Genomic DNA, 11,968 nt, shown 5'->3' on the forward strand with positions numbered 1-11,968 from the left:
AAAGTGATACAAACATGAAATTAGTTAAAACGACATTCAATTGTTTAAAAGGCAGTATGCCATTTTTCTGGTTGGTTTTAAATTGTGTACGAAAAGTTAGAATGAAAATGAGCATTTAAGTTTGGGGGATTTGGTAAATTTTTGTTTCAGATTGGATATTTTAGATATTTTAAATGAAGGGTGTTTAAGACTTTTAACACATGATAAAATAGACTAAAGGCTAATTAACCAAAAATTATTGACCATAGCCTATTTTACTAAACATTATTGTTGACTAGGCTTTTTAAACAAATCCCCCAAATTCCTTCCCTGTTGGAAGTATCATTGTGCAAACCATCAAATAAAGGGCACTGTGAACTCGTGCACACAAAAATACTTTGAATACATCTAGATAACGCAATACTCAATTTCGTTCAAATACAGAGATATAGAAGATGATGATGGATTTGAAAAGAAACCTAATTACAAAGCTCACGAGCAATACCCAAGCGATAATTTACAGTGTCGAACAAGATCCTCAGGTTTTGCTGCTGGAAATTGGCTATAATATTTAACACAGAGTTCACATTATTTGGTGCAGCTGCCATAGCCAAGCAAGCCAAAGAACCTGAACTACTGTGTATCAAACTGTTCTCCATTGGCAGCACCAAATCCATTCCTGTAAAATGGAGAACTACAGGTGGAGCTATATCTTCATTTGTGGCCAAAAAGCAGGTATCGAATGCCCCAAGTGAGCTAAATGGCCCTTTCACCTGTTTTCTGAACTCATCCCGAATTGCATTGTATACGGGTTGAACAAAACGGGTTATAACCGTGCCCGAATCTATGATGGTACCTGCTCCTGTGTTTGGGTCAAATGCTAGGGGTTCTTGGGCTATGGGGACCTGGACCTTGCCGATACTTACTCCGGTGAGGTTCACGTAGTATAGGGATGGACGATGCGGGTTTTTGAGAAGTGGGGTGGTTCTGATGTTCTTGGGTTGACCCAAGGGTCCGAGTTTGAGCGAACCTGAGAAGTAATAGGACTTGAAGCTTGGTAAACAGTAGGAGAATACACCTGAATAAAGGGACCCGGATTGTGAGAGTAATGACATGGAGCCCCGACCCATGCCCAATAACCCCTGGGGCGGTACTGACCCTCCGGAAACCGAATTGATGCATCCAAAAGCGTAATTCGGAATGGCATCATTGGCTAGCCAGAGTGTGTCATGGGACAGAATGGCGGAGAAAGAGGAGTCGCCGCCGTAGGACTGGTTGAACGAGCATGAAGTGGCAGCGTCAGTGGCCGGGCAGGAGACACCGCTTACTTTGGTGCATTCGGGGACTGAGCAGTCTAAAGACGAGTAAGTGGAGGAGGCCTTTGGTGTGAACACGGCCGAGGAGGCAGCGCAACCGGTGCAGCCACTGCATGGAACCCATGCAGCATCACTGCTTGTATCCAACACCATGAACAAGAGCTGACCCGGATTCCCAATCTTCGCCCGGAGAACATAGTTTCCGATGTTCAGCACCTGCTTACCAGGGGCAATTGGAACAACACTTGCACCTTTTCGGGTGGCCTGCGGTGGTGCCGCCACAAGGCTGGATAAATAGGAAACTCTTTCAGGATCTTTAGAGGCCATTTTCATGACTGTGTTTAGCAATGAAGAGGCAGGTTTTGGAGGGTTAAAGGGTGAGCATTTACCATAAATGGGGATTACAGAAAGGTCTGAAGAATCAGCACATGGATCAAAAGCCAATGCTGTGGAAAGAAGAGAACTGAGCAGGATTGCAACAATGGCTAACTCCATTGATATTATTTTACTCAACCAGAGTCCAGTGAAGTGTGTGTCGAGGATAATAGAGAAATTTATAGGAAGTTGGAGGAAGTGAGTGATAAAAGTGTCATTTTTGGCATGCATGCACGTGAATGAGAGTGAAAGCTTCGAAAATATAATTTAGTTGAATAAAAAATTACTTTTTCAGATAAATGTTCTTAAATGACAGCATAATTGCAGGAAAATGTTATCCCTTCCAAAACTAGAATGCGTATAAAAACTTGGACGACACAACATACGTTGTCAACAATTATCAATTGGTAATGAGAGACGCACGTGCCTTGTTTCATTCACCCATTCATAGTGTCAAAAGGGAAACCCCCATGCAACATTTATAGCAGTTTGTGCTCAAATATGATTCAAATCATATGATTAAGAAAACGAGGACTCTATATGAACTAGACAATAAATATCGAGATGGTAAGAGTGTCTTGAAACCCAGAACTCAAAACACCTAAAACATAATTTTAACATAATAAAGCCACACACAGTGACAGATCGTATATGTATTATTAGAAGAATTATTGTTTAATCTTTAAATTATGAACAAGTGGATGTGAAGATTTTTTAGTGTGTTGTGAATAGATTGGATAAATAATATCAAGAATTCTTGGCTGACAGTTTGCAAGCAAGTGGTTCCAAAAATGCTGTCGGTCACGGACTCACGGACGGATTTTCTAATTCACGAGCAATTATCGAACTTCTTTTTCATTTTTGTCTTTAATGAATCAGCAATTCTTTGTCTCATATAATTTCTTGTTTATATATGGTAATTTCGTGCTGTTAAGCCAGAAGAGAGTCTGGTATGCTACTACTGGATGGTTTCACACTGCACAATGAAGAAAGAACTATCAGCATTAGACTTGAGTACTTTAGTTGATAGTCCCAAAATGGTAGAAGAAACGTGCCTCAGTAAGTCAATTAGAAATATAAGTAAATGTTTAGCTTCATTGCGGAGACTAGTTTATTTTTAGTGACCTGTGTCGAGACTGACTGAGTTCGTTTGATGCTCTCAGCGAGGGACTTTTATTTGATTTGTTATCACCGGTAGACCGTGGGTCATAGTGGTGCTGTAAAGTCCATTAATTCACTCACTCCAACAAAAATCAACGATCACCCAAAAAAATCAACTTTATTTCTAATCAAGTTAAAGTAGATGCATGAATTATTTTCGATTATCTTATTAATCCATTGCTAATTGAAATATCTAGGGTTATTGATCTAATTCACTGAACTTTGCATAAAGTTTTCACTAAAATTTAAAAAGTTTCCCATTAATCAATGAACTTTTGTAATATATAATCTCATCCGTTGCTCAATCAACGATCGTTCGAAAAAGCAATGGAATTGATAATGTGGCAAATGGAGTCCTGTGGCATGATATTACAATTAGTGGATGCCAAATCATGAAGTTGTTGTTGACACGAAGTATTGTTTTAAAAGAAGTTTTTTACACCATTTAAAAAAGAAAATAATCGCAAGCATTTGAAATTTCGCAATTATAGAGAGTGACGTCTGTGTTTTGTTTGTTATATTCCGCAAGTGTATGAATCATAACAAGTAATATATTGGACTAATAAATCAAGATATCGTTCCCACTACTATCTACCATTGGTTAAATTATTCCAAACTTTAATTTGATTGAAAACAAATAATAAGGTTTGTGATTAGTGTTTAAATTATTCTAACTAAATAAAAGTCACACACAATTTATCAAATTTGGGTTTTAAAAGTATGACAGTGGATGCTAAGACTTACAATTTTATCTATGGATCCCCTTTAATTTTCCAATCAATATTTATTACTATTGCAGCATTAGGTCAAATTTTTCCAAAGTATTCAATTTACCCCTCTCGATTTCTTATTGAGTCTATTTAATTAATTCAATCTCATCTCTATGTGAATCAGTCTTAATTAAGCGTATTATTTGTTCTAAGAATTCATATAATAACTGCAACAATTAAGATATGTATCTCTACACGTTATACTAAATTACCAGATTTTAATATGTGGTCTAAATCTAAAACTCACCTCTCAATTCGTAATAGATTCACAAAGTCATTAAATTATCGATTAAGTAATTCAAAGCATTAAATACATAATTAAAAACAACACATATTTATAATGAAGGAACTTTAATCTTGAATAAAAGAAATAAAAAATCACACATAAATTACATTATTCAGTATCCGACTAAGGCGATTCAAAGTGCACTAGAAAAGATAACTCAGAGCACTACAAATTACTAGACATGTCTTTTTTTCCAATTCGAACATTTACTACGTTAAAAATGGGCATTCTCGAATCTTCATCCTGATGTCCAAACTTTGAATCTTGCTCTTTTTCACCAATTTTCACTTCTTTCTTTCAATTCCACTTCCATTCATCAAATTTCACCTAATAAACAAAATAAACAATAAAAGAGGCTTAATTGTTCAAAAGAACTATTAAATATCTATATTTTTTGAAGTTCAAATAAAATAAATTTATCAGCCTGTGTGGTGGTTGGTTTTTGATGATGAATTCGTAATAACAATTGAATTAGGAAGAAACCTAAACAATTTTGGAGATTTTGCTAAGTTGGAAAAAAATTGGAAAAAAAAAACAATTTTGTGGAGGCGGGAGAAAAAGATGGATATAGATGAGGAGATTCAGGTTTTGGGGGAGGCGATTTTCGGAAACAATGGAAGACGGCCTCTATTTTCCCCATAGTGTTTGGGGTGATTTTGCAGGGGGAGAAAGGCATGTTATCACGCGTTTTCTACAACGTGAAATCGTCGCAAGTATACGGTATCAAATTTTGTAATATTAGAAGTAGAGTGTCAAACCCATAAGGATCGATATTTGATTCCTACCAATTACCATGATTATTTTAGCTTTTACTTTATCTAGAAAATTAAATTTAAAATCGATATTTTTATATTAATCTAACGTGGATGTGATGACAGTTCAAGAAAGTTAAAGCATTTATAAGAGATTTGTCAACGTAAGAAAGCATAGGGAATGATTTTACTACCCTATCAACAATGTTTTTCGACTTCGATACTTTGATTTCAATGGACCTTTCTCTAAGATACTTTAATTCCAGTATCTATTCCGAATCAAGCATATAGAAATTATCAAGTACGTGGTTATTAAGTGAAATAAGCCTCAAAGATTTCATATTTTTCTCTCAAAACATACAAAATCTAAGTTTTGTTATTCTTAGATCACACCTAAACCTCCTTCTCTCGAATGCCAAAATTAAGAACATCTAATTATTCAATTATTGATCAGGTAATTGTAAGTAATGCGCAAGAATAAACACAAATAAATTAATGGAAAGATCAAAAGATGAGGCGTGACAATGCTCCATAATTGATTGTGTTTCCTCCATCAAGACTCAGCTCCTGGTTATCATATCAGCACAATTCTTGAAGAATAGTAGATCATCCCATAAATATGACTTGACACCATGCAAGAATTTCTTCTATTAATGAGAAGTCAATTCAGGCGACATCTTTCCACAAGCCAAGTAGTTAACAAAATCAGCATACCATGGAATCCTTGATGAAACCACTAAAAGAAGCTCGTAAAAAAGTTGTTTGAATCTTACTGTTATCTATTACTTTTTCATTTTCTAACCGTGAGAAATGATCAAAAATTACATCGCCACTAAACATGTCTCACCTACAACCTCCTTCCCATTTACATATGTTACAGAATCCCCATTTACCTTGTCCTCCACCCCAAATACAACCACATAATATGCCTTCAATTGCCTCCCGGGCATAGCCCAATGGTGCAAAGGACGGAGGTGAGGTTATCTCACGTCTTGCTGACAGCCACAGTGTGGGGGTTCGATTCCTGAGACATGAAATTGGACTCCTTGTAGGCGTAGCGTACAGGCAGCTCTTGTTCTCTGGCCTGATGGGGCACATTCCGCGATTTACCTCCCTCACAAAGCTATAGGGGGTGCAAGGATCTCTGTCCGTCCCATCAATGCCAATGCCCGGTCCTATGGTAATAATAGGCAGTTACTGCTTTGCCGATCTTTTATATTTGAACTTCACCAAATTGTGATATTTAACAGTTTCCTCTCTATGAGTGCATGTTCACATGCACAAATGGGAATACTCCTGCATGTATATTAATATTGCTTTAGGTTTTCTGTTTGCTTCTTAGTGTTCTGCTTAGGATCTTTAGAAATCATAAATTTGCCAACTGAGACAAGCTGAGATTATATGGTGGCAAGAACTATTCTTATACTCAACATCCGACACAATGCTCATATTGGAGTCTCCAAAAATTATTGACCATAGCCTATTTTACTAAACATTATTGTTGACTAGGCTTTTTAAACAAATCCCCCAAATTCCTTCCCTGTTGGAAGTATCATTGTGCAAACCATCAAATAAAGGGCACTGTGAACTCGTGCACACAAAAATACTTTGAATACATCTAGATAACGCAATACTCAATTTCGTTCAAATACAGAGATATAGAAGATGATGATGGATTTGAAAAGAAACCTAATTACAAAGCTCACGAGCAATACCCAAGCGATAATTTACAGTGTCGAACAAGATCCTCAGGTTTTGCTGCTGGAAATTGGCTATAATATTTAACACAGAGTTCACATTATTTGGTGCAGCTGCCATAGCCAAGCAAGCCAAAGAACCTGAACTACTGTGTATCAAACTGTTCTCCATTGGCAGCACCAAATCCATTCCTGTAAAATGGAGAACTACAGGTGGAGCTATATCTTCATTTGTGGCCAAAAAGCAGGTATCGAATGCCCCAAGTGAGCTAAATGGCCCTTTCACCTGTTTTCTGAACTCATCCCGAATTGCATTGTATACGGGTTGAACAAAACGGGTTATAACCGTGCCCGAATCTATGATGGTACCTGCTCCTGTGTTTGGGTCAAATGCTAGGGGTTCTTGGGCTATGGGGACCTGGACCTTGCCGATACTTACTCCGGTGAGGTTCACGTAGTATAGGGATGGACGATGCGGGTTTTTGAGAAGTGGGGTGGTTCTGATGTTCTTGGGTTGACCCAAGGGTCCGAGTTTGAGCGAACCTGAGAAGTAATAGGACTTGAAGCTTGGTAAACAGTAGGAGAATACACCTGAATAAAGGGACCCGGATTGTGAGAGTAATGACATGGAGCCCCGACCCATGCCCAATAACCCCTGGGGCGGTACTGACCCTCCGGAAACCGAATTGATGCATCCAAAAGCGTAATTCGGAATGGCATCATTGGCTAGCCAGAGTGTGTCATGGGACAGAATGGCGGAGAAAGAGGAGTCGCCGCCGTAGGACTGGTTGAACGAGCATGAAGTGGCAGCGTCAGTGGCCGGGCAGGAGACACCGCTTACTTTGGTGCATTCGGGGACTGAGCAGTCTAAAGACGAGTAAGTGGAGGAGGCCTTTGGTGTGAACACGGCCGAGGAGGCAGCGCAACCGGTGCAGCCACTGCATGGAACCCATGCAGCATCACTGCTTGTATCCAACACCATGAACAAGAGCTGACCCGGATTCCCAATCTTCGCCCGGAGAACATAGTTTCCGATGTTCAGCACCTGCTTACCAGGGGCAATTGGAACAACACTTGCACCTTTTCGGGTGGCCTGCGGTGGTGCCGCCACAAGGCTGGATAAATAGGAAACTCTTTCAGGATCTTTAGAGGCCATTTTCATGACTGTGTTTAGCAATGAAGAGGCAGGTTTTGGAGGGTTAAAGGGTGAGCATTTACCATAAATGGGGATTACAGAAAGGTCTGAAGAATCAGCACATGGATCAAAAGCCAATGCTGTGGAAAGAAGAGAACTGAGCAGGATTGCAACAATGGCTAACTCCATTGATATTATTTTACTCAACCAGAGTCCAGTGAAGTGTGTGTCGAGGATAATAGAGAAATTTATAGGAAGTTGGAGGAAGTGAGTGATAAAAGTGTCATTTTTGGCATGCATGCACGTGAATGAGAGTGAAAGCTTCGAAAATATAATTTAGTTGAATAAAAAATTACTTTTTCAGATAAATGTTCTTAAATGACAGCATAATTGCAGGAAAATGTTATCCCTTCCAAAACTAGAATGCGTATAAAAACTTGGACGACACAACATACGTTGTCAACAATTATCAATTGGTAATGAGAGACGCACGTGCCTTGTTTCATTCACCCATTCATAGTGTCAAAAGGGAAACCCCCATGCAACATTTATAGCAGTTTGTGCTCAAATATGATTCAAATCATATGATTAAGAAAACGAGGACTCTATATGAACTAGACAATAAATATCGAGATGGTAAGAGTGTCTTGAAACCCAGAACTCAAAACACCTAAAACATAATTTTAACATAATAAAGCCACACACAGTGACAGATCGTATATGTATTATTAGAAGAATTATTGTTTAATCTTTAAATTATGAACAAGTGGATGTGAAGATTTTTTAGTGTGTTGTGAATAGATTGGATAAATAATATCAAGAATTCTTGGCTGACAGTTTGCAAGCAAGTGGTTCCAAAAATGCTGTCGGTCACGGACTCACGGACGGATTTTCTAATTCACGAGCAATTATCGAACTTCTTTTTCATTTTTGTCTTTAATGAATCAGCAATTCTTTGTCTCATATAATTTCTTGTTTATATATGGTAATTTCGTGCTGTTAAGCCAGAAGAGAGTCTGGTATGCTACTACTGGATGGTTTCACACTGCACAATGAAGAAAGAACTATCAGCATTAGACTTGAGTACTTTAGTTGATAGTCCCAAAATGGTAGAAGAAACGTGCCTCAGTAAGTCAATTAGAAATATAAGTAAATGTTTAGCTTCATTGCGGAGACTAGTTTATTTTTAGTGACCTGTGTCGAGACTGACTGAGTTCGTTTGATGCTCTCAGCGAGGGACTTTTATTTGATTTGTTATCACCGGTAGACCGTGGGTCATAGTGGTGCTGTAAAGTCCATTAATTCACTCACTCCAACAAAAATCAACGATCACCCAAAAAAATCAACTTTATTTCTAATCAAGTTAAAGTAGATGCATGAATTATTTTCGATTATCTTATTAATCCATTGCTAATTGAAATATCTAGGGTTATTGATCTAATTCACTGAACTTTGCATAAAGTTTTCACTAAAATTTAAAAAGTTTCCCATTAATCAATGAACTTTTGTAATATATAATCTCATCCGTTGCTCAATCAACGATCGTTCGAAAAAGCAATGGAATTGATAATGTGGCAAATGGAGTCCTGTGGCATAATATTACAATTAGTGGATGCCAAATCATGAAGTTGTTGTTGACACGAAGTATTGTTTTAAAACAAGTTTTTTACACCATTTAAAAAAGAAAATAATCGCAAGCATTTGAAATTTCGCAATTATAGAGAGTGACGTCTGTGTTTTGTTTGTTATATTCCGCAAGTGTATGAATCATAACAAGTAATATATTGGACTAATAAATCAAGATATCGTTCCCACTACTATCTACCATTGGTTAAATTATTCCAAACTTTAATTTGATTGAAAACAAATAATAAGGTTTGTGATTAGTGTTTAAATTATTCTAACTAAATAAAAGTCACACACAATTTATCAAATTTGGGTTTTAAAAGTATGACAGTGGATGCTAAGACTTACAATTTTATCTATGGATCCCCTTTAATTTTCCAATCAATATTTATTACTATTGCAGCATTAGGTCAAATTTTTCCAAAGTATTCAATTTACCCCTCTCGATTTCTTATTGAGTCTATTTAATTAATTCAATCTCATCTCTATGTGAATCAGTCTTAATTAAGCGTATTATTTGTTCTAAGAATTCATATAATAACCGCAACAATTAAGATATGTATCTCTACAAGTTATACTAAATTACCAGATTTTAATATGTGGTCTAAATCTAAAACTCACCTCTCAATTCGTAGTAGATTCACAAAGTCATTAAATTATCGATTAAGTAATTCAAAGCATTAAATACATAATTAAAAACAACACATATATATAATGAAGGAACTTTAATCTTGAATAAAAGAAATAAAAAATCACACATAAATTACATTATTCAGTATCCGACTAAGGCGATTCAAAGTGCACTAGAAAAGATAACTCAAAGCACTACAAATTACTAGACATGTCTTTTTTTCCAATTCAAACATTTACTACGTTAAAAATGGGCATTCTCGAATCTTCATCCTGATGTCCAAACTTTGAATCTTGCTCTTTTTCACCAATTTTCACTTCTTTCTTTCAATTCCACTTCCATTCATCAAATTTCACCTAATAAAAAAAATAAACAATAAAATAGGCTTAATTGTTCAAAAGAACTATTAAATATCTATATTTTTTGAAGTTCAAATAAAATAAATTTATCAGCCTGTGTGGTGGTTGGTTTTTGATGATGAATTCGTAATAACAATTGAATTAGGAAGAAACCTAAACAATTTTGGAGATTTTGCTAAGTTGGAAAAAAATTGGAAAAAAAAAACAATTTTGTGGAGGCGGGAGAAAAAGATGGATATAGATGAGGAGATTCAGGTTTTGGGGGAGGCGATTTTCGGAAACAATGGAAGACGGCCTCTATTTTCCCCATAGTGTTTGGGGTGATTTTGCAGGGGGAGAAAGGCATGTTATCACGCGTTTTCTACAACGTGAAATCGTCGCAAGTATACGGTATCAAATTTTGTAATATTAGAAGTAGAGTGTCAAACCCATAAGGATCGATATTTGATTCCTACCAATTACCATGATTATTTTAGCTTTTACTTTATCTAGAAAATTAAATTTAAAATCGATATTTTTATATTAATCTAACGTGGATGTGATGACAGTTCAAGAAAGTTAAAGCATTTATAAGAGATTTGTCAACGTAAGAAAGCATAGGGAATGATTTTACTACCCTATCAACAATGTTTTTCGACTTCGATACTTTGATTTCAATGGACCTTTCTCTAAGATACTTTAATTCCAGTATCTATTCCGAATCAAGCATATAGAAATTATCAAGTACGTGGTTATTAAGTGAAATAAGCCTCAAAGATTTCATATTTTTCTCTCAAAACATACAAAATCTAAGTTTTGTTATTCTTAGATCACACCTAAACCTCCTTCTCTCGAATGCCAAAATTAAGAACATCTAATTATTCAATTATTGATCAGGTAATTGTAAGTAATGCGCAAGAATAAACACAAATAAATTAATGGAAAGATCAAAAGATGAGGCGTGACAATGCTCCATAATTGATTGTGTTTCCTCCATCAAGACTCAGCTCCTGGTTATCATATCAGCACAATTCTTGAAGAATAGTAGATCATCCCATAAATATGACTTGACACCATGCAAGAATTTCTTCTATTAATGAGAAGTCAATTCAGGCGACATCTTTCCACAAGCCAAGTAGTTAACAAAATCAGCATACCATGGAATCCTTGATGAAACCACTAAAAGAAGCTCGTAAAAAAGTTGTTTGAATCTTACTGTTATCTATTACTTTTTCATTTTCTAACCGTGAGAAATGATCAAAAATTACATCGCCACTAAACATGTCTCACCTACAACCTCCTTCCCATTTACATATGTTACAGAATCCCCATTTACCTTGTCCTCCACCCCAAATACAACCACATAATATGCCTTCAATTGCCTCCCGGGCATAGCCCAATGGTGCAAAGGACGGAGGTGAGGTTATCTCACGTCTTGCTGACAGCCACAGTGTGGGGGTTCTATTCCTGAGACATGAAATTGGACTCCTTGTAGGCGTAGCGTACAGGCAGCTCTTGTTCTCTGGCCTGATGGGGCACATTCCGCGATTTACCTCCCTCACAAAGCTATAGGGGGTGCAAGGATCTCTGTCCGTCCCATCAATGCCAATGCCCGGTCCTATGGTAATAATAGGCAGTTACTGCTTTGCCGATCTTTTATATTTGAACTTCACCAAATTGTGATATTTAACAGTTTCCTCTCTATGAGTGCATGTTCACATGCACAAATGGGAATACTCCTGCATGTATATTAATATTGCTTTAGGTTTTCTGTTTGCTTCTTAGTGTTCTGCTTAGGATCTTTAGAAATCATAAATTTGCCAACTGAGACAAGCTGAGATTATATGGTGGCAAGAACTATTCTTATACTCAACATCCGACACAATGCTCATATTGGAGTCT

General features: G+C 36.8%; 2 protein-coding genes across 2 annotated transcripts; both read right to left on the reverse strand.

Annotated features, from left to right (window-relative positions):
* Nucleotides 1–341: 341 nt before the first annotated feature.
* Nucleotides 342–2,157, reverse strand: LOC111386629 (aspartyl protease AED3-like). Its single transcript, XM_023011096.1, has one exon. It carries the CDS (start codon nucleotides 1,899–1,901, stop codon nucleotides 459–461), a length of 1,443 nt encoding a protein of 480 aa, XP_022866864.1. The 5' UTR covers nucleotides 1,902–2,157; the 3' UTR covers nucleotides 342–458.
* A 4,071-nt stretch (nucleotides 2,158–6,228) lies between these two features.
* Nucleotides 6,229–8,027, reverse strand: LOC111386627 (aspartyl protease AED3-like). Its single transcript, XM_023011095.1, has one exon. The coding sequence runs from the start codon at nucleotides 7,769–7,771 to the stop codon at nucleotides 6,329–6,331; it is 1,443 nt and encodes a 480-aa protein (XP_022866863.1). The 5' UTR covers nucleotides 7,772–8,027; the 3' UTR covers nucleotides 6,229–6,328.
* Nucleotides 8,028–11,968: the final 3,941 nt, after the last annotated feature.

The sequence above is a fragment of the Olea europaea genome, unplaced genomic scaffold, assembly GCF_002742605.1.
Source record: "Olea europaea var. sylvestris unplaced genomic scaffold, O_europaea_v1 scaffold3634, whole genome shotgun sequence".
Classification (NCBI taxonomy): domain Eukaryota; kingdom Viridiplantae; phylum Streptophyta; class Magnoliopsida; order Lamiales; family Oleaceae; genus Olea; species Olea europaea.

Bases quoted from the DNA above. Each gene is read 5' to 3' on its own strand.
- LOC111386629 (XM_023011096.1), bottom strand. From the start codon at position 1,901: ATGCATGCCAAAAATGACACTTTTATCACTCACTTCCTCCAACTTCCT.
- LOC111386627 (XM_023011095.1), bottom strand. From the start codon at position 7,771: ATGCATGCCAAAAATGACACTTTTATCACTCACTTCCTCCAACTTCCT.